The sequence below is a fragment of the Carcharodon carcharias genome, chromosome 4 (genome assembly GCF_017639515.1).
Source record: "Carcharodon carcharias isolate sCarCar2 chromosome 4, sCarCar2.pri, whole genome shotgun sequence".
Taxonomy (NCBI): Eukaryota; Metazoa; Chordata; class Chondrichthyes; order Lamniformes; family Lamnidae; genus Carcharodon; species Carcharodon carcharias.
Window position 1 is genome coordinate 123,484,272 of NC_054470.1, and position 22,474 is coordinate 123,506,745.

Consider the following 22,474-nt stretch of genomic DNA (forward strand, 5'->3'; position numbering starts at 1 on the left):
GGAATCCTGCGACGAGTAACTCACCTCCTGACTCCCCAAAGCCTATCCACCATCTACAAGGCACAAGTTACGAATATGTTGGGACCCTCTCCACTTGCTAGGCTGAGTGCAGCTCCAACAACATTCAAGAAGCTTGACACCACTGCTTGATAGGCACCTGTTCCACAAACATTCATTCCCTCCACCACTGACGCACAGTGGCAGCAGTGTGTACATCTAAGATGCACTGCAGAAACTCACCAAGCCCATGACTGCTACCATTTAGCATCAGCATATTGTCACTGGACTAGTAATCCAGAGACCCAGGGTAATGCTCTGGGGACCAGGGTTCAAATCCTCCCACGGCAGATGGTGGAATTTGAATTCAATAAATATCTGGAATTAAAAGCCTGATGATGACCATGAAACCATTGTTGTAAAAATCCATATGGTTCACTTGTGTTCTTTAGAGAAGAAAGTCTGCCATCCTTATCCAGCCTGGCCTACATGTGACTCCAGACCCACAGCAATGTGGTTGACTCTTAAATGCCTGCTGAACAAGGGCAATTAGAGATGGGCAATAAATAATGTCCAAGCCAGTGATGGCCACATCCCAATAACTAAAAAAAAGCTCCAATTCGACCGACTCAACAGCTTAACTACTCAACAAAAGAAGTCTGCAGGCAGCCATTGCTAATTTTTTTTCAAGAGAGCCATTGCCATTTTGCGGAGCCCGCCAAAACCAGCAAGTGCAGGAAATCCCTTTGTCTCTGAGTGAATAGTGACGCCATCTTGAAATCCAGAAAACGCACCAGAAAAATCTTTAAAAACTGAAGGCAGAGCTAGAAATTGCCTTCAAAGCGAGTTTAAAAGCTCAGGGGAGGAAATCACTGCCAAAACTATTACTTTTGAAGGTAATGCAGAGATAATAAGTTTAAAAGGAAACAGCCCTGGGGAACCAGCTGAAACCTGGCAATCATGGGAAGGAGAGCAGAGAGAAAAAAAGTGGTTACTGCATGGTCATTCTTAAAAGGGTTTACAAGGGGAGGCAGTGGTACAGTGATAATGTCATTGGACTAGTAATCCAAGGACCCAAGCTAATGCTCTGGGGACATGGGTTGGAATTCCACCAAGGAAGCTGGTGGAATTTAAATTTAGTTAATAAATCTGGTATGTAAATCTGGCTTGGTAATAGTGACCATTAAATTATTGTTATAAAAACACCATCTGGTTCACTAAAGCCCTTTAGGGAAGGAAATCTGCTCTCTTTACCTGGTCTGGCCTCCATGTGACCCCAGATCCAAAGCAATGTGGTTGACTATTAAATGCCGTCTGATATGGCCGAGTTAGGCACTCTGCTGCATCAAATAGCTAGACAGTCTACAAAAAGAAATGAAACTGGCCGGATCATCCGGCATCAACCTTGGCACCAGAAATGACATCGGCAGACCTAGCCTCGTCAACCCTGCAAAGTCCTCCTTACTAACATCTGGGAGCTTGTGCCAAAATTGGGAGAGCTGTCCCACAGACTAGTGAAGCAACAGCCTGACATAATCATACCCATGGAGTCATAACTTACAGGTAATGTCCCAGATACCACCATCACCATGCCTGGGTATGTCCTGTCCCACTGGCAGGGCTGACCCACCAGAGGTGGCAGCACAGTGGCATTTAGTCAGAAGGGAGTTGTCCTGGGAACTCTCAACATTGCCTTTGGACCCCATGAAGTCTCATGACATCAGGGCATCAAACAAAGGCAAAGAAGCCTCTTGCTGATTACCACCCACCGCCATCCAGTACTCCTCCATGTTGAACACCACTTGGAGGAAGCACCGAGGATGGCAGCAGCACAAAATGTACTCTGGGCGGGGGATTTCAATGTCCATCACCAAGAGTAGCACCACTACTGACTAAGCTGTCCCAATCCTAAGGGACATAGCTAAAAGCAAAAAACTGCGGATGCTGGAAATCCAAAACAAAAACAAAAATACCTGGAAAAACTCAGCAGGTCTGAGAGCATCTGCGGAGAGGAACACAGTTAACGTTTCGAGTCCGTATGATTCTTCAACAGAACTAAGGAAAAATAGAAGAGAGGGACAATCCTAAGGGACATAGCTGCTAGACTGTGCCTGTGGCAGGTTGTGAGGGAACCAACAAGAAGGCAAAACCTACTTGACCTTGTCCTCACCAATTTACCTGTCACAAATGCGTCTGTCCATGTTAGTATTAGCTAGACTGACCACTGCAGAGTCCTTTTGGGATGAAGTCCCATCTTCAGATTGAGGATACTGTAAAGGAAAAATAATGTTTTTCCTAATATTACTGTGGGATACTTTAAAGCAGGCTTGTGGGGGCTGTGTTGTGTTTGTGTGTGACTAATTTAATTAAACTAAGGACAGCCAGGCTGCAACGTTTAAATCATCAAAGGGGTCAAGTATAAAAACAGGCATTTTGAAATGGAAATGGATGAGCTAAGTAAGATAGGTAAATAGGTTAGAGCTAACATTTACATTTCTAGATAAGTTGAGAGATTGTTTGACTTTCAAAGGGGCAAGATAAGATGTTTTACAAACTGGCAAAATAGATAAGGCTAAGTTATTAAGTTTATTTTCCCAAAGTGCTGGCCAGAATGACAACATGAAATATTTTTATATTCTGGGAACAGTAACTTCCAAATCAAAGGTGAAACAATGGGAGTTACAGATCAAAAAGGAGAAAATATTTTTAAAGAAGGATGGAAAGCTGTGTGGGGTATGAGGTCTTGAAAGGAGGAAGTGTGAAACAGACCTGTGAAAACACAGCCTCTAACCACCCCAGAAAAGTGTTTGCTTGTTCCAGAGATGAAGATTTTGTTAAAAGATTTGGAATTCCATTGTCGAGTGATAAGGAGAGAGAAGCCGTGAAACACAGTGGGTGCTTGTGCTAATTTGCTGAATGTTTTATAGATTAATAATCCATTTGGACTGCTGCCTGAAAGTTGTGTGTGTGGTTAGGAATCAAGTTAAGTCGAAATATTTTGGGAACTGTGTAATTGTAATCGTGTGTGTTTAATTTTTTATTTGCTTTTGTTAATAAATGTTTTAATTTAATCTTTAAAATCTCCAAAGGTGGTAGTGGACTCTTTACTTCTGACTTCAGCGTACATACCTTCTCGTAATAAATACAAATTATAAAATGTGATAGCTTTGGGATTTGGATTTCCTATGGGATTTGGTCAGCCTGTAAATACCACCTGCCATATCGTAACAATGTGCTCCATTGAGTTGTGTGGCACTATCACCATGCTAAATGGGGTTGACTTCGAACGGATCTAGCAACTCGAAACTGGGCAACAATGTGACAATTGTATGATCCGTCTTGATCTTCTCCTGAGGTCCCCTCCCCAGAATCACAGATGCCAGTCTTCAGCCAATTTGATTCACTCCACATGATATCCAGAAATGGTTGTAGGCACTGCATGCTGCAAAGATTATGGGCCCTGACAGCAGTCCAGTAATAGTACTGAAAATTTGTGCACCAGAACTAGCTGCGCCCTTAGCCAAGCTGTTCCAGTACAGTACAACACTGGCATCTACTCGACAATGTGGAAAGTTGCCCAGGTATGTTCTGATCACAAAAAGCAGGATAAGTCGAACTAGGCCAATTATCGACCCATCAGCTTACTCTCGATCATCAGTACGGTGATTGAAGGGGTCATCGACAGTGCTATCAAGAGGCACTTACTCGGCAATAACCTGCTCACTAAAGTTTGTGTTCCGCCAGGGCAACTCAGCTCCTGACCTCATTACGGCCTTAGTCCAAACATGGACAAAAGAGCTGAATTCCAAGAGGTGAGGTTAGATTCACTCCCCTTGACATCAAGGCAGCATGTGACCGAGTGTGACATTAAGGGGCCCAAGCAAAACTGGAGTCAATGGGAATCAGGAAATCTCTCATTGGTTGGAGTCATACCTTGCACAAAAGAAGATGGTCGTGGTTGTTGGAGGTCAGTCATCTTAGCTTCAGGGCATCACTGCAGCAGTTCCTTAGAATAATGTCCTAGACTCAACAATCTTCAGCTGCTTCATCAATGATCGACTTCCCATCATAAGGTCAGAAGTGGGGATGTTCGCTGATGACAGCACAATGTTCAGTGCCATTTTCAACTTCATAGATACTGACGCAGAATCTGCTCACATGCAGCAAGACGCGGACACCACTCAGGCTTGTACTGACAAGTGGCAAGTAACATTCGTGCCGGGAAATGACCAGCTCTAACAAGAGTAAATTAGCCATCGCCCTTTGACATTCAATGGAATTACCATCGCTGATTCCCCCTATCAACATCCTGGGGGTTACCATTGACCAGGAACTGAACTGGACCTGCCATACAAATACTGTGGTTACAAGAGCAGGCCAGAGGCTGGGAATTCTGCAGAGATTTAACTCACTTCCTGACTCCCCAAGGCCTGTCCACTATCTACAAGGTACAAGTCAGAAGCATGATGGAATACTGTCCACTTGCCTGGTTGGGTACAGCTCCTATTACACTCAAGAAGCTTGAAATCATCCAGGACAAAGAAGCCCCCTTGATTGAAACCATCCACCACCTTCAACCTCTACTCCCTCCACCACCGACGCACAGTGGCTGCAATTTGTTCCATATACAAGATGCACTGCTGCAACTCAACAAGGCTCCTTCGAGAGCACCTTATAAACCCACAACTTCTACCACCTAGAAGGACAAGGGCAGCAGATGCATTGGAACACTACCACCAGTAACTTCCCCTCCAAGCCACACACCACCATGACTTGGAACTATATTACCCCTCCTTCACCATCACTGAGCCAAAATCCTGGAACTCCCTACCTAACAGCAATGTGGGTGCACCACATGGGACTGCAGCGGTTCAAGAAGGTGACTCACCACCACCTTCTTAAGGGCAATTAGGGATGGGAAGCAAAAATGCTGATCTAGCCAGCAATGCCCACTCCCATGAAAGAAAGAAAGATTTAAAACTGTAACTGCAAACAATATTAAATAACCATGGATTACAATTCCATACTTCAAAGTCAATTTGGACTAATCCAAGGCACAGGCCAATCACAAACATACGAATTAAGAGCAAGAATAGGCCGCTCGGTCACCCCAGCTTGCTCCGCCATTTAATAAGATCATGGCTGATCTGATTGTAACCTCAACTCCACGTTCCCACCTACCCCCTATAACCTTTCATCCTCTTGCTTATCAAGAATCTTCTACCTCTACCTTAAAATATTCAAAGACTCTGCTTTGGAAGAAGAGTTCCAAACATTCAAAAACGTCAGAGAAAAAAAATTGCTCCTCATCTCTGTCTTAAATGGTTGACCCCTTATGTTTAAACAGTGACCCCTTGTTCTAGATTCTCTCACAATAAGAAATATCCTCTTCACATCCACCTTGTCAAGACCCCTCAGGATCATATATGTTTCAATCAAGTCACCTCTTACTCTTCTAAACTCCATTAGATATAAGCCTAGCTTGTCTAACCTTTCTTCATAAGACAACCCGCTGATTTTTTTTTTCATTCATGGGATGCGGGCATGGCTGGCTAGGCCAGCACTTATTGCCCATCCCAATTGCTCTTGAGAAAGTGGTGATAAGTAGCCTTCTTGAACCACTGCAGTCCATGTGGTGTAGTTACACCCACAATGCTGTTAGGGAGGGAGTTCCAGGATTTTGATTCAGTGACTGTGAAGGAATGACAAGTTAGGATTGTGTGTGATTGGAGGCGAACTTGCAGTTATTGGTCTAGTAAACCTTCTCTGGACTGCTTCCAATGCAGCTACATCCTTCCTTAAATAAGGAGTCCAAACTGTACATGGTACTCCAGATGTGGTCTCACCAATGCCCAATATAGCTGAAGCATAACCTCCCTACTTTTGGATTCAATTCCCCTTGCAATAAACAATAACATTCTATTAACTTTCCTAATTACGTGCTGTATTACCTTTTGCGATTAATGCATCTCAGAGCTCTGTAATCTCTCAGCATTTGGCTAATGAGCTTCCTTTTTACTTTTCCTGCCAAAATGGACAATTTCACATTTTCCCACACTGTGCTCCAATTTCCAGGTCTTTGCCCACTCACTTAACCTAATGTTAAGTGCAAAATGTTTTAGTTGACGGGCAATATGATCGGCGCAGGCTTGGAGGGCCGAAGGACCTGTTCCTGTGCTGTACTTTACTTTGTTCTTTGTTCTATTTATATCCCTCTGTAGCCTCCTATGTCCTCTTCACATTTTACTTTCCTGACCATCTTTAGGTCATTAGCAAATTTAGTAAGTATACCTTCGGTCCAGTCATCCAAGTCATGAATATAAATTGTAAAAGTTGAGGCCCCAGCCCTGATCCTGTGGCACATCACTTGTCACATCTTGCCTACCAAAAAAAGGCCCTTTCATGCCTACCCTCTATTTCCTGTTAGCCAGCCAATCTTCTATCTAAGCCAATATGTTACCCCATCTACCATGGGCTCTTTTTTTTGTAATAACCTTTGATGTGGCATCTTATGAAATGCCTTCTGGAAATCTAAGTACAGTACATCCACAGGTTTCCCTTTATTCACAGCGCATGTTACTTCTTCAAAGAACTCCAATAAGTTAGTTAAACATGATTTCCCTTTCACAAAACCATGTTGAGTCTGTTGGTTACCCTTACCTTGATTTTTTTCCAAGTGCCCTGCTATTATGTCTTTAATAATAGCCTCTAACATTTTCCCTATGACAGATGTTAAGCTAACTAGCCTGTAGTTTCCTGCTTTCTGTCTCCATCCCTTTTTGAATAAAGGAGTTACGTTTGCTATTTTCCAATCTAATGGAACCTTCCCTGAATATAGGAAATTTTAGAAAATTAAAACCAATGCATCAGCTATATCCCTAGCCACTTTTTTAAGACCCTAGGGTGAAGTCCATCAGGACCCAGGAATTTGTCAACCCGCAGCTCCAACAATTTGCTCAGTATCACTTACCTGGTGATTATAATTTTCTTGACTTCCTCCCATTTCCTGATTTAGAGAAATTCGGGGATGTTACTTGTATCCTCTATAGTGAAGACTGATACAAAATACCTGCTCAATTCATTTGCCATCTTATTTTTTTTCCATTGTTACTACGCCGGGCTCATTTTCCAAAGGACCAATGCTCACTTTGTTAACTGTTTCCTTTTTAAAAATATCTATAGAAAACCTTACTATTTGTCTTTATATTTCTAGCTAGCTTTCTCTCATGCTCTAATTTTTCCTCCCTTATCAATCTTTTAGTCATTCTTTGCTGTTCTTTATATTCTGTCCAATCTTCTGACCTGCCACTCATCTTTAAGCAATTATATGCTTTTTATTTAAGCTTGATACTTTCTTTAACATTTTTAGTTAACCATGGATGGTAGGTTCTCTTCCTTTTGGAATTTTTCTTTCTCATTGGAACGTATCTATTCTGTGTATTCTGAATTATCCCCTTCTGCACTGCATCTCTATGGACCCATCCCTTAACCTAATTTGACAGTTCACTTTAGCTAGCTCTGATTTCATGCACTCATAATTGCCCTTATTTAAGTTTAAAATACTAGTCTTAGTCTTCTCTCCCTCAAACTGAGTGTAAAACTCAATCATATTATCAACACAACATTTGCGACTTTGGAAATAAAGATTCCTAATATAAAGCATTGCTTCAGATTTAAATAAAAAGTTAAAAGAAGAGCAGGTGAACATACTGCTTTCTTCAAGAAGCTGATTGCAGACAACATTATTGCACAACAGGGAATTAATGAATCATCTGCAAAATTCATAGAGGTACTAAAATCATTCGACATTTATTTCAATCTAGGAAGCAATAAAATAGTCAAAAGAGCTAAATTCAAGAGGGCAGTCCAATTGCCAGGGGAATCAGTCAATTCATTCATCAATGATCTCTACAGGATGACAGAAAGTTGTAAATATGGAGATTTTATGTCTGAACTCATCAGAGACAAAATAGTGGTAGGAGTAACAGACGATGTGCTCTCAGACCTCCTACAAGCAGAGGAAGATCTAACCCTTGAAAAGGCAATCTGGATAGTTAGATGGTCCAGTGAGAAGCATAGGACATTCCTAAGGAGAGAGAATAAAACATGGTGCAGAGGCCAACCTTCAGTCTAGTTTGTCAGGCCACAAAGACATAGGGTCACTCTAAGTCAAGGAATGCAATTCCTGAACTGGCCAGCAGGGAGGACATGCCAGCATTGTGGAACGAAGCACCCTCACAAATGAGGTCAGTGTCCTGTATGTGAAGCTCAATGTTTTCAATGCAAGAGGATTGAATACTATGGCAAATTGTGTAAGACAAAAACTCTGAAATGCACCAAAGATCAAAAGGTGATCCACAAGTTCGAAACCACAAACCTGGAAGACACACAGCCCATGCATCTTGGGTAAGGTCAAAGATCTTGCTTTCTCAATTTGGAATGCCCACATTTCTATCAATGGCCACCTAACAAATTTTAAATTAGATATAGGCACCAGTGTGACAGTCCTATCAGACAAAGAACTATAGCTGAAAGACCTCTGGCTTCGAACAATGGACGCACCACTTACAGGGCCAGAGGAATCCAACTTTCAGTAATTGGAACCACTGACAATGGCAGAAAACAGATCTTTGACCTGATAAACATCATCCATAACCAACCTTTCACTCTCCTGAGCAGGGATGCCTGCACAATCTTTGGTCTCCTCAAGACAGCAGATGATATCAAGACAACCATTGTCATCAACCAAACAGAACGGCACGTTCCCTAGTACTCAAACAAAAAAGAGTATCCTGACTGGGACTTCAGCTTTGAACTGTCTTCACTCTTTGCAGAGCAGGTTTGTCCATTCTTGTTACAGGTCCCAGAAAACCCTCAATGGTCAGACCAGCCAACCACCCAAGAGGTAACCACGACGTTTCCAGTGGAAGAGATGAAACAGAGCGTTCAGCAGTCCGAGAAGCCTCTACCTCTGACCCCAACAATGGTACAGCAGGTCAACACTGAAACTACTGTGCATACACTGCAACTCCCAGCAAGCATGCCAAAGCCAGAAGGGCTGCTGGAACCTGGTAGCAACATGGCCGACATCAAAACGAAGAGATGAGTATAGCACTCAACCTTATTCTCATCACAGGAACACTCTTCCTCAGCCACAAAGGACATTGAGACAACCCACACGATGAAAGAAAGGGCAAAAGAAGTGACAAGGAGATGAACACAATGTTCATCTACCCTGCAAGAAATGAGCTAGAGTAGCAGCAACCACTGATCATTGCAATAGCAGGGCCGACCAAGTACAGTTCAACATGAAGGAATGGAGGAAAAGAATGAAAGCATACCCAGATACCAGCTTGACCGCCAGACCAACAGGAAGAATCAGCAATGACAGAACCAACCACTCCTCTGACAGAACTGTGAACAAGATGTGGAAGGTTTATAAGGCTTCCAGACCACTTGAACCTTTAAATTCAAGGACTTGATGGGGGAGATGGGGTAGTGATAATGTAGTAATAGTGATAATGTAGCAATGACAATGTGAATGTATGGGACTGATAACAATGAAAGACATGAAGTAAAGTAGTATAACTCCAAATACATTGGATAAGGACTTGGGGGAATGTACAGCATAAGGATCTGGCACACATAGGGTTAATGTGGGACTGAGTACAGTACCACCCACTTAGTTATGTAAGAAGGCACATGACCTGCACCCAGGGTCAGTGTGGTGTTGAGCAGAGGCATGTATGGGCCTAAGCATGAAGACAGCTCCTAGCTTGTACCCTTTACTGTACATATGTAAATTGTTTATGTAATTAATAAAGGCTTACAGTTAACCTACGGAAGACTACAGAGAGTTCTTTAAGACATACTGATCTGTAACCAACACCCTCCCAAAACCTTCTAGCATGCTAAAGACAGCCAAGCAATCTCAGAACTACAGATCAGATCAAAGTATGTCAGTCCTGCCACATTAATTCATGAATGGTGGTGGATAATTAAACATCTAACCAGAGGAGGAGGCTCCAAGAACATCCCAATCCTCAGTAATGGGGGGCCCAGCACATAGTGCACTTGACAAGGCTGAAGCATTTACAACCATCTTCAGGCAGAAATACAAAGCGGATGAGCTGAATAAACTTGATGGCAGACGGCTCACAACACCCCCACAACCCTCCCACAGAAGCAAAGCTGACCTGCTCCAGGCCTGCCCACACCACAGTCAGAATGTGCTGCGGGTGAGCTTAACAAGGGCAATGTGGGACTTCCATCCCTCACTGGGGAGATGTCCCACCCTCTGAAATGACTTGTCAGATTGGCTGGCAGCTCCACCAATCCCGCCTTGTGCCAATAACATGTTAATGGCCACTGCCGGGATGGCAAGAAGAGCAGTAAGAAGGTCCCAAAGCTGGCAAGACCGGGGCCTTGGCAGGGTGGGTTTCGGCAGGTTAAGGAGGGGTGAGTGGGTTGATGTTGGGTTTAAGTTTGAAGGGAGTTAGGAAGATTGGGGGGTTCCATTTTTCGGGGGGGGGGTGCTGCCTCCTGATCTGCAAAGGCAGTCCTGAAGATTGATCCCTCCCTTTCCTTCCTGCCCTTTGAAGAATGAAGTTAAAAAAATTGGGTTGCTCACTCCTGCCCAGCTGCCCATGCCAAACGTTTTATGGCATGGCCAGCATATTATCAGGGTCAACTGATTTGGTTAGAAGCCTAGTTGACCCTTGATTATCAATTCAAATATGGCGGGTAGGCTGCCAATTTCAGCACCCGCCCACCTCTGTAATATGAGGATGAGTTCAGGGGTGGTTGGGAAGGTAGTGGAGTGGGCACCTGCCTTATTTTACATGTACCCCAACCAGAAACATGCCTGGTTGTAGCATGTAAAATGCAGTCTGATGATCCTCTTAGCCTCCACCTGAGGTTCTCCCCAAATCATTCACTCCATGTGATATGAAATATTGGTTGAAGGCACTGCATACAGCAAAGGCTATGGGCCCTGACTATATCATGGCTGTTGTCCTGAAGGCTTATGCTCCAGAACTAGCCATGTCTTTGGCCAAGCTGTTCCAGTACAGCTACAACACAGGCATCTAACCAACAATGTGGAAAATTCCCATGGTATGCCCTATCGACAAAAAGTAGGATCCATCCAATTACCGCCCCATCAGTCTACTCTCAATCATAAGCAAAGTGATGGAAGGTGTCATCGACTCTGCTATAAAACAGCACTTATTCAACAATAATAACCTGCTCATCATTGCTCATTTTGGTTCTGCCAGGGCCATTCAGCTTCTGAGATTACAGCCTTGGTCTAAACATAGGCAGCAGAGTTGAACGCAAGAGGCGAGGTGAGAGTGACTGCACTTGATGTCAAGGCAGTACTTAACCCAGTGTAGCATCAAAAAACTTTAAAAAAGTTGAAGTCAATGGAATTGGGGGGGGGGGGAGACCCTCTCTGCCAGCAAGAATCAAACTGAGCACAAATGAAGATGCTGTGGTTTTTGGAGGCCAATCATTTCAGTCCAAGGACTGCAGGAGTTCCTCAGGATTAGTGTCCTAGGATCAACCATCTTCAGTTTTGAATATCGCTGAAAAAAGACATACGTTGAAGCTTTTCATCTTGCACTCACCAGGACACTCGTAAGAATACCAAATGTAAAATGAAGAACAATTTGTACTTCATGAGAAGAGTGTGTTGATTGTTTGGCAACTGCCAATATTCAGGCTTAGGTTGATAAGTGGCAAGTAACATTTGTGCCACATAAGTCCCAGGCAACGGCCATTTCCAACAAGAAAGCATCTAACCATCTTGCCTTGACATTTAAAGGCATTACCATCGCTGAATCCCCTACTATCAACATCTTGTGGGGTGTTACTATTGATCAGAAATTTAACCGAACCAGCCATATAAATATCATGGTTATAAGAGCAGGTCTGGCGCTGTGAATTCAGCAGCAAGTAACTCATTTCTTGACTTCTCAAAGTCTGCCCACCATCTACAAGGCACAAGTCAGAAGTGTGATGGAATACTCTCCAACTGTGTGAATGAGTGTAGCTCCAACTCAAGAATCTTGACACCATCCAGGACAAAGTAGCACATTTGATTGGCATCCCAACTGCAACTGGTGCACAGTGGTGGTGGTAAGTACAAAGTACTGGATACACTGCAGCAACATGCCCAGACTCCTTTTGCTAGCACCTTCCAAACCTTTGTCATCAAAAAGAAAAAGGGCAGCAGATGCATGGGAATGCCACCACCTAGAAGATCCTGTCCAAGTCACACGCCATCCTGACTTGGAACTAATTATCATTCCTTCACTGTCACTGTCAAAATCCTGGAACACCCTCCCTAATAGCATTATGGGTGTACCTACAGCACATGGACTGCGGCAGTTTAAGAAGGTGGCTCACTGCCACCTTTTCAAGCGCAATTAGGGATGGGCAAAAAACGCTAGCCTTCCCAGAGATGTTCATATCCCAAGAATGAATAGAAAACAGTTTGTGCCCACCTCTTTTGCAACTTCCTGTCTGAATCCTTTCAATCAGTTCTGACACGCTAACAGTGTCAAAATGATACTAATCAAAATTATGAATGACATTCTCTGCAAGGTGAAAAAGGTGCATTATTCCTCCTTCATCAGCTGACCTTTGCAGCCTTCAACATGCACAACCACATCATCCTCTCTTTTTCTGTGTCGGCCAATTTTGAAGTGTATTCTCCTTCCATCCCTACAATAACTCATCCCTGGAATCACCAACAATCCAGCTTAGGCCCCTTCCTCTTAACTTTCTACGTGCTACATATTGGCACCGTTATTGTAGATACGGCTTCAAGTTAAGAGTGCAGAATTAGAAAAAAATACCTTGCATTTATATGGTGTCTCTCATGACTCCAGGACATCACAAAGAAATTCTCAACTAATGGAGTACTTCTGAATGCAGTCACTGCTGTACAGTGGGGAAATGGCAACCAATTTGTGCACAGCAAGGTACCACAAAGAGCAATGAGATTGATGATCTGTTTTTGATTATCTGTTTTTGTCATGTTTGTCGATGAATAAATATTGGCCAGTACACTGGAAGAATCCCTTGCTCTCCTTCCAAAAGGACTGTAAGTCCTTTTACATTCACCTGAAGGATAACATCTCTGATGCAGCACTCCCTCATTATTTCACTCAAATAGTCTAGATAATCTCTGTAGCTAGGTTTGAATCCATGACGGTCCCACAAGTGCTACTACTGGGCTCAAGCCAACAAATAGAACAGAATAGCCCTGAAATTCCTACTGTGACCTTAGTGGTATTTTTGGAGTGAAACAGAACTTCCACCTGCCTGCAGCCAATGTCACTGATCCAATCAGGCTATTTTGATGATTGCAGGCAATAGCTCGAGCCTTTCATGGCACCTCTTGAGCAATTCCCTGACTATAACCATGCAGTGGATCCGCAGTACCACAGAACTGGCATAAAAAGCTTTCAAAGTCTGACTGTATTTTGGTTGTTTAAATAATCCCAATTTACACCCACCACTCACCCCCTGCACCCCCACCTCACCAATGGCTCTTGCAACACTGGACTCCAGTGAATCACAGTGGCTGTTGGTATCCAGTGTTGAAGGACATAAATGTGGAAAATATGTCTTATGATGTATTTTCCCAATAACCCATTATGCACACCCATAAAATTATGAAAATTAATTATTTAAATGTCAATTGTTTTATTCGAGTCTATTTGTTCGAATGATTTTTTTTTAAAAAATTTAATAGTTCTGATTTTTTTCTAATAATATAGACTTCTCAGTTAGTCATACTAAGGAAATTAATACTGGCACTGCATAATTAGTCTTACCATATCTACTCCAATTCTTCTCTCCAACAAAACTCTGAATAAATTGGCTGTGATTTTATTGTCCTTGAGACCTTGGCCCAGGCCACGGTTGTCATCCTGCACCAGTCTGCGATCCATTATGACTTCCAGCTGGCCTGTTAAGCAAATTATATTTTAACTTACTGTTAATTGCAATTATATCATAAATGCTAATAAAACTATTGTGTTCATTAACCTCATGGACATCAAAAGACCACAACCTACTAATTATTTTGCCATAATCATCTTAAATAAAGCAGAAAAGTATGCATATACAATGGATTTTAATGGATTGTGTGTACTGGATTCCTGTAAAAAACTTCAATAATTTTTCACTTTTCAATGTGGATTGTTTAAGCAATTGTTACAGTACAAATAGCAACATTTATTTACAACATTTTCTACCATTGATCACCTGTCTGAGTGAAACCAAGTGGGATCAATGAACACCCCATGGAAATAGTATGTTGCGTTGGCACATGTATCACAGGAGGTGGTTTTCCTTTTCTGTAAAGTTGCAGTCAATCAATTTGGACAAGAGGCCAGTGAGCAAGTATCTACTACATCCTAACTGCTGGTTCCTGCCGATCAAAGAAGGGGTTAAAGCCCCACCCACTCCATCAGGGATCCACCAGTGAACCAAATCTCACATTTCATCAACCAGTTCAACCATACTTGAGGTCATTCTCCACAATCTTATCAAATCAATGGTTTTCCCCTCCATAGCACTGCAACAAAATATTTCCCCATGGTGTCAAACCTAGTTTTTTTTAAAATTTGGGAAATAGTTCAAATAAACTTATCTTGTTCTTTGTTTAAACTCAGAAAACCTGTCTGACCAATTATTTATCATCTGGAAGTGCAAATAATGGGACTCCTGCAGTATTGGCAAAGCACGGCCTCGCTAAATTAAAAAAAAACTGTTACGGTCAGACTAGGAGTGGTAGATAAGGGGAGTAAATTTTATCCCTCCTCACATGGCTGTGACACCTGCAAGTGGTGTGCATGGTCTTGGCCAAACCGTGAGAAATGGGTAAAGTTTACCATCGAACGGAGAAAGTTGGCTAAAGAAGAAAGCTTGATCGCGAGGGGAAATTATAAAATCTAAAAAGCATATCAAAAATACTAAATAATCATGGGGCAAAAGGGTGGGGAGAGGAAAAAAATACAATAACTATCATGAGAGAAAAAGTAACAGGGAAACTAATGGGGCTAAAGGCCAATAAGTCACTTGGACCTGAGAGGCTGCATAGGATATCAAAGGAAATAGCTGCAGAGATAGTGGATGCACTGGTAGCAATCTTCCAAGAATCCTTAGATTCTGGAAAAGTCCCAGAGGATAGAAAACTGCCAATGTAACACCCTTATCAAAAAAGGAGGCAAAAAACAGGTAACTATAGGCCAGTTAGCTTAATGTCTACCATTGGGAAAATGTTGGAGTCTATTATAAAGGATTTAATAGCAGAGCATTTAGAAATGCATAATATAATCAGGCAGAGTCAGCATAGCTTCATGAAGGGGAAATCATGCTTGACAAATTTATTAGAATTCTTTGAGGAGGTAACAAGTAGGATAAAGGGGAAATAGTAGATATTAAATATTTGGATTTCCAAAAGGCATTCGATAAGGTACCACACATAAGGCTATTTAATAAGGTAACAGCCTATGGTGTAGGGGGTAGTATATTAGCATAGATTGAGGACTGGCTACCTAATGGAAGAGAGAGTTGGGATATGGGGGTGGGGGGCACATTTTCAGAATGGCAACTTGTAACTAGTGGAGTGCCACAGCAATCAGTGCTGGGGCCACAATTATTTACAATATATATTAATGATTTGGATGAGGGGAATTAATGTATTACCAAGTTTGCAGATGACACAAAAATAGGTGGGAAGGCAAGTGGTGAGGATGACACCAGGAGTCTACAGAGGGATAGGACAGGTTAAGTGAGTAGGCAAAAACATAGCAGATGGAATATAATGTGGGAAAGTGTGAGGTTATGCACTTTGGCACGAAGAATAGAGGAGTTGAATATTATTCAAATGGAGAAAGACTAAAGAAAACTGCAGCGCAGAGTAATTTGGGGGTCCTCGTGCATGAATCCCAAAAAGCTAGCTTAAAGTTCAAAAGGTAGTAGGGAAGGCAAATGGAAAGTTGGCCTTTATTTCAAAGAGAATGGAGTATAAAAATAGGGATAAAAACAAAAAAACTGCGGATGCTGGAAATCGAAAACAAAAACAGAATTACCTGGAAAAACTCAGCAGGTCTGGCAGCATCGGCGGAGAAGAAAAGAGTTGACGTTTTGAGTCCTCATGACCCTTCGACAGAACTTGAGTTCGAGTCCAAGAAAGAGTTGAAATATAAGCTGGTTTAAGGTGTGTGTGGGGGGGGCGGAGAGATAGAGAGAGGTGGAGGGGGGTGGTGTGGTTGTAGGGACAAACAAGCAGTGATAGAAGCAGATCATCAAAAGATGTCAACGACAATAGTACAATAGAACACATAGGTGTTAAAGTTAAAGTTGGTGATATTATCTAAACGAATGTGCTAATTAAGAATGGATGGTAGGGCACTCAAGGTATAGCTCTAGTGGGGTTTTTTTTTTATAATGGAAATAGGTGGGAAAAGGAAAATCTTTATAATTTATTGGAAAAAAAAGGAAGGGGGAAACAGAAAGGGGGTGGGGATGGGGGAGGGAGCTCACGACCTAAAGTTGTTGAATTCAATATTCAGTCCGGAAGGCTGTAAAGTCCCTAGTCGGAAGATGAGGTGTTGTTCCTCCAGTTTGCGTTGGGCTTCACTGGAACAATGCAGCAAGTCAAGGACAGACATGTGGGCAAGAGAGCAGGGTGGAGTGTTAAAATGGCAAACGACAGGGAGGTTTGGGTCATTCTTGCGGACAGACCGCAGGTGTTCTGCAAAGCGGTCGCCCAGTTTACGTTTGGTCTCTCCAATGTAGAGGAGACCACATTGGGAGCAACGAATGCAGTAGACTAAGTTGGGGGAAATGCAAGTGAAATGCTGCTTCACTTGAAAGGAGTGTTTGGGTCCTTGGACGGTGAGGAGAGAGGAAGTGAAGGGGCAGGTGTTGCATCTTTTGCATGGGCATGGGGTGGTGCCATAGGAGGGGGTTGAGGAGTAGGGGGTGTTGGAGGAGTGGACCAGGGTGTCCCGGAGGGAGCGATCCCTACGGAATGCCGATAAGGGGGGGTGAAGGCAAGATGTGTTTGGTGGTGGCATCATGCTGGAATTGGCAGAGGATGATCCTTTGAATGCGAAGGCTGGTGGGGTGATAAGTGAGGACAAGGGGGACCCTATCATGTTTCTGGGAGGGAGGAGAAGGCATGAGGGCGGATGCGCGGGAGATGGGCCGGACACGGTTGAGGGCCCTGTCAACGACCGTGGGTGGAAAACCTCGGTTAAGGAAGAAGGAGGACATGTCAGAGGAACTGTTTTTGAATGTAGCATCATCGGAACAGATGCGACGGAGGCGAAGGAACTGAGAGAATGGGATGGAGTCCTTACAGGAAGCGGGGTGTGAGGAGCTGTAGTCGAGATAGCTGTGGGAGTCGGTGGGTTTGTAATGGATATTGGTGGACAGTCTATCACCAGAGATTGAGACAGAGAGGTCAAGGAAGGGAAGGGAAGTGTCAGAGATGGACCACGTGAAAATGATGGAGGGGTGGAGATTGGAAGCAAAATTAGTAAATTTTTCCAAGTCCCAACGAGAGCATGAAGCGGCACCGAAGTAATCATCAATGTACCGGAGAAAGAGTTATGGAAGGGGGCCAGAGTAGGACTGGAACAAGGAATGTTCCACATACCCCATAAAGAGACAGGCATAGCTGGGGCCCATGTGGGTACCCATAGCCACACCTTTTATTTGGAGGAAGTGAGAGGAGTTGAAGGAGAAATTGTTCAGTGTGAGAACAAGTTCAGCCAGCCGGAGGAGAGTAGTGGTGGATGGGGATTGTTCGGGCCTCTGTTCGAGGAAGAAGCTAAGGGCGTTCAGACCATCCTGGTGGGGGATGGAGGTGTAGAGGGATTGGACGTCCATGGTGAAGAGGAAGCGGTTGGGGCCAGGGAACTGGAAATTGTTGATGTGACGTAAGGTGTCAGAGGAATCACGGATGTAGGTGGGAAGGGACTGGACAAGGGGAGAGAAAAGGGAGTCAAGATAACGAGAAATGAGTTCTGTGGGGCAGGAGCAAGCTGAGACGATCGGTCTACCGGGGCAGTTCTTCCAAATAAAAGGTGTGGCTATGGGTACCCGCATGGGCCCCAGCTATGCCTGTCTCTTTATGGGGTATGTGGAACATTCCTTGTTGCAGTCCTACTCCGGCCCCCTTCCACAACTCTTTCTCCGGTACATCGATGATTACTTCGGTGCCGCTTCATGCTCTCGTTGGGACTTGGAAAAATTTACTAATTTTGCTTCCAATCTCCACCCCTCCATCATTTTCACGTGGTCCATCTCTGACACTTCCCTTCCCTTCCTTGACCTCTCTGTCTCAATCTCTGGTGATAGACTGTCCACCAATATCCATTACAAACCCACCGACTCCCACAGCTATCTCGACTACAGCTCCTCACACCCCGCTTCCTGTAAGGACTCCATCCCATTCTCTCAGTTCCTTCGCCTCCGTCGCATCTGTTCCAATGATGCTACCTTCAAAAACAGTTCCTCTGACATGTCCTCCTTCTTCCTTAACCGAGGTTTTCCACCCACGGTCGTTGACAGGGCCCTCAACCGTGTCCGGCCCATCTCCTGCGCATCCGCCCTCACACCTTCTCCTCCCTCCCAGAAACATGATAGGGTCCCCCTTGTCCTCACTTATCACCCCACCAGCCTCCGCATTCAAAGGATCATCCTCCGCCATTTCCGCCAACTCCAGCATGATGCCACCACCAAACACATCTTGCCTTCACCCCCCTTATCGGCATTCCGTAGGGATCGCTCCCTCCGGGACACCCTGGTCCACTCCTCCAACACCCCCTACTCCTCAACCCCCTCCTATGGCACCACCCCATGCCCACGCAAAAGATGCAACACCTGCCCCTTCACTTCCTCTCTCCTCACCGTCCAAGGACCCAAACACTCCTTTCAAGTGAAGCAGCATTTCACTTGCATTTCCCCCAACTTAGTCTACTGCATTCGTTGCTCCCAATGTGGTCTCCTCTACATTGGAGAGACCAAACGTAAACTAGGCGACCGCTTAGAGGAACACCTGCGGTCTGTCCGCAAGAATGACCCAAACCTCTCTGTCGTTTGCCATTTTAACACTCCACCCTGCTCTCTTGCCCACATGTCTGTCCTTGACTTGCTACATTGTTCCAGTGAAGCCCAACGCAAACTGGAGGAACAACACCTCATCTTCCGACTAGGGACTTTACAGCCTTCCGGACTGAATATTGAATTCAACAACTTTAGGTCGTGAGCTCCCTCCCCCATCCCCACCCCCTTTCTGTTTCCCCCTTCCTTTTCTTTCCAATAAATTATAAAGATTTTCCTTTTCCCACCTATTTCCATTATTAAAAAAAAACCCCACTAGAGCTATACCTTGAGTGCCCTACCATCCATTCTTAATTAGCACATTCGTTTAGATAATATCACCAACTTTAACTTTAACACCTATGTGTTCTATTGTACTATTGTCGTTGACATCTTTTGATGATCTGCTTCTATCACTGCTTGTTTGTCCCTACAACCACACCACCCCCCTCCACCTCTCTCTATCTCTCCGCCCCCCACACACACACCTTAAACCAGCTTATATTTCAACTCTTTCTTGGACTCGAACTCAAGTTCTGTCGAAGGGTCATGAGGACTCGAAACGTCAACTCTTTTCTTCTCCGCCGATGCTGCCAGACCTGCTGAGTTTTTCCAGGTAATTCTGTTTTTGTTATAAAAATAGGGAAGTCTTGCTAAAACTATACAAGGCACTAGTTAGACCACACCTAGGATGCTGTAAACAGTTTTGGTCCCCTTATCTAAGGAAAGATATACTGGCATTGGAGGCAGTCCAGAGAAGGTTTACCAGGTTGATTCCAGGGATGGAGGGATTTTCTTATGAGGAGAGGTTGAGTAGGTTGTGCCTGTATTCATAGGAGTTTAGAAGAATGAGAGGCGACCTTATTGAAAGATGTAAGATTCTTTGGGGGCTTGCAGGATAGACACTGAGAGATTGTTTCCCTTGTGGAACAGTCTAGGACCAGAGGGCATAATCTCAGAGTAAGGGGGGTGCCCATTTAAAACAGAGATAAGGAGGAATTTCTTCTCTCAAAGGGTAGTCAATCTGTGGAATTCTTTACGCAGAGGGCTGTAGAGGCTGGGTTGTTAAATATATTCAAGGCTGAGATAGACAGATTTTGTGAGGGAATCAAGGGTTGTGGGGAAAAGGCAGGAAAGTGGAGTTCAGGATTATCAGATCAGCCATGATCTCATTGAATGGCAGAGCAGGCTCGATGGGCCGAATGGCCTACTTCTGCTCCTACGTTTTATGGTCTAAGGCCAGAATTCGGGCGAGCGTCCTGATGTCATCGCAACCCACTTGATATTTCAGTCAGTGGGCGTGCGCAGGAGTCAGCAGTGCACCCGCCAACAATTAACCGGCCTATTAAGGCCATTAAATAATAATTAAATGCACTTTTTCACTGCCAACAGGAATGAAAAATAATATAAAAATGTTTAAATCTCATTTGTAATGTGTCCCTGTTACATGACAGAGTTACATGAGGGGACATACTTTTAACATTTTTAAATTCTTTATTTAGTTTTTACAATTCTTCAGCTCCCTGAGGCAGACTTGTGCCTTCAGGGAGCTTTCAGTGCGGGCATCCGTGCACATGCTCAAGCTTCTGCACTCGCCCTCCTCCCGCCTCCACCCCGGCAGTGCCCAGCGCTCAGTGTTGCAGCACGCGATTCATGCTTAATTGGCCAGCCAGTGTGAAATTGCATTTGGGGCCCGATCACAGGCCCGCCTGCCCGACAAGGTGAAAATCCTGTCCTAAATGTTGTAGCCTGACAGGGAGAAGTAGTGATGTAACTGACCTGGTGGTGAATAAAGAAATACAAATCATGGGTTTCCAGGAAACAAAGTGGAAGGGTAGTAAAGCAAGAGAAATTGGTAGAAGATATAAACTTTACTACCAATGGTCAGGATAGGAGAAGAAATGGTGTTGGAATAGCACTAGGTGAGGAAATGGTGAAGACAAGGTGTTTGCAGTGGACAGAATCATTGATAGAATTTTCATGCAAAGGAAGCAAAGAACTGCAAAGCCTTCCCAAGTGAGGAACTGATAATCAAGAACAACCACATAGGTGGCTCAACATCACCTTCTCAAGGGCAATTAAGGATGCACAATAAATGCTGACCTAGCCAGAGACCCCGTGAACAAATAAATTTTAAAAATCAACATAGAGTGCCGGTGGCAGAATTGATTATAAAGGTAAAACCACAGCAGATCAGAGGTAGACAGAACATCAAGTGGTGGAAGCTCAAAGATCTGCAAGTGAAGAAGAAATTCAGAGAGCAGGTGGAGAGACAAGAGAAATAGAAGTTACATCAGATACTGTGGAAGACTGGTGGAACTTGGTGGCAGATTTGATTAGGAAAACTGATGAAGAAGTGTTTGAAAGATCATCAGGGGTGAGAAAAGCTAGAAAAGAAATTTAGTGGTGAAATGAGACACAAAAAGTGCAGTAAAAGAAAAGAAAGATCTGTTAAAGAAGTGGGAACAGTCAGGCCTCAAAGAAGATAAAGGACAGTACAAGAGGGAAAAAAGATGTGCAAAGAGAGTGATTACCAGAGAAAGATCCTTGGCCATGGGATAATTATGTCAGAGGTCGGCAACCTTTCAGAAGTGGCATGCCAAGTCTTCATTTTTCACTCTAATTTAAGGTTTTGCGTGCCAGTAGTATATCTCAACATTTATAAGGTCTCTATATATAATTACCATAAGCTTACCAGTTTAGTGTGATCCTTGTCCTTGCTTTTCCTTGCTGCGTTTTCCAATGTCTAACGTGCATTTGGATAAGCTGTGCACAGGCTTCTGAATGATTAGTTGTAAACCAACTCTGAGAGGGCCAGAGGACTTTAGCTTTTCACACAGGTATGTAGATCAAATGCTGAAAGCATTGCAAATGCAATTTTCTTCAAACAGTTGAATTTTATTAGCAGGGACATCTAGTAGGTCAGAGTAGAGGCCCTGTCATCTCTCTCGGTAGCTTCAAGTGCACCCCACAGATCCCTAAACTTTGATGCTCACAATTGTGAGCTTTCTAACTCAATGAGCCTTTTTTTATTAATTGACAGGATGTGGGCATTGCTGGCTTGGCCAGCATTTATGCCCATCTCTAATTGCTCTTGAGAAGGTGGTGTTGAGCTGCCTTCTTGAACCATTGCAGTCTCTGTGGTGTAGTTCTGTTAGAGAGGGAGTTCCAGGATTTTGACACAGCGACAATGAAGGAACGGCAATATATTTCCAAGTCAGGATGGTGAGTGGCTTGGAGGGGAACTGCCAGGTGGCGGTGCTCCCATGTCTCTGCTTCCCTTGTCCTTCTAGATGCTAGCGGTCATGGTTTTGGAAGGTGCTTCCTAAGGAGCTTTGGTGAGTTT

The 22,474-nt window shown here is 43.8% G+C and overlaps 1 protein-coding gene across 4 annotated transcripts in view; it reads right to left on the bottom strand.

Moving 5' to 3' along the window:
- Positions 1–22,474, bottom strand: part of man2a1 (mannosidase, alpha, class 2A, member 1) — a 290,929-nt gene that overhangs the window by 39,513 nt on the left and 228,942 nt on the right. For all 4 annotated transcript variants that reach the window (XM_041185652.1, XM_041185651.1, XM_041185650.1 and 1 more), the window contains one exon: positions 13,842–13,975. In XM_041185652.1, the coding sequence (XP_041041586.1) occupies positions 13,842–13,975 (134 nt within the window). The remainder of the gene's footprint in view (positions 1–13,841; positions 13,976–22,474) is intronic.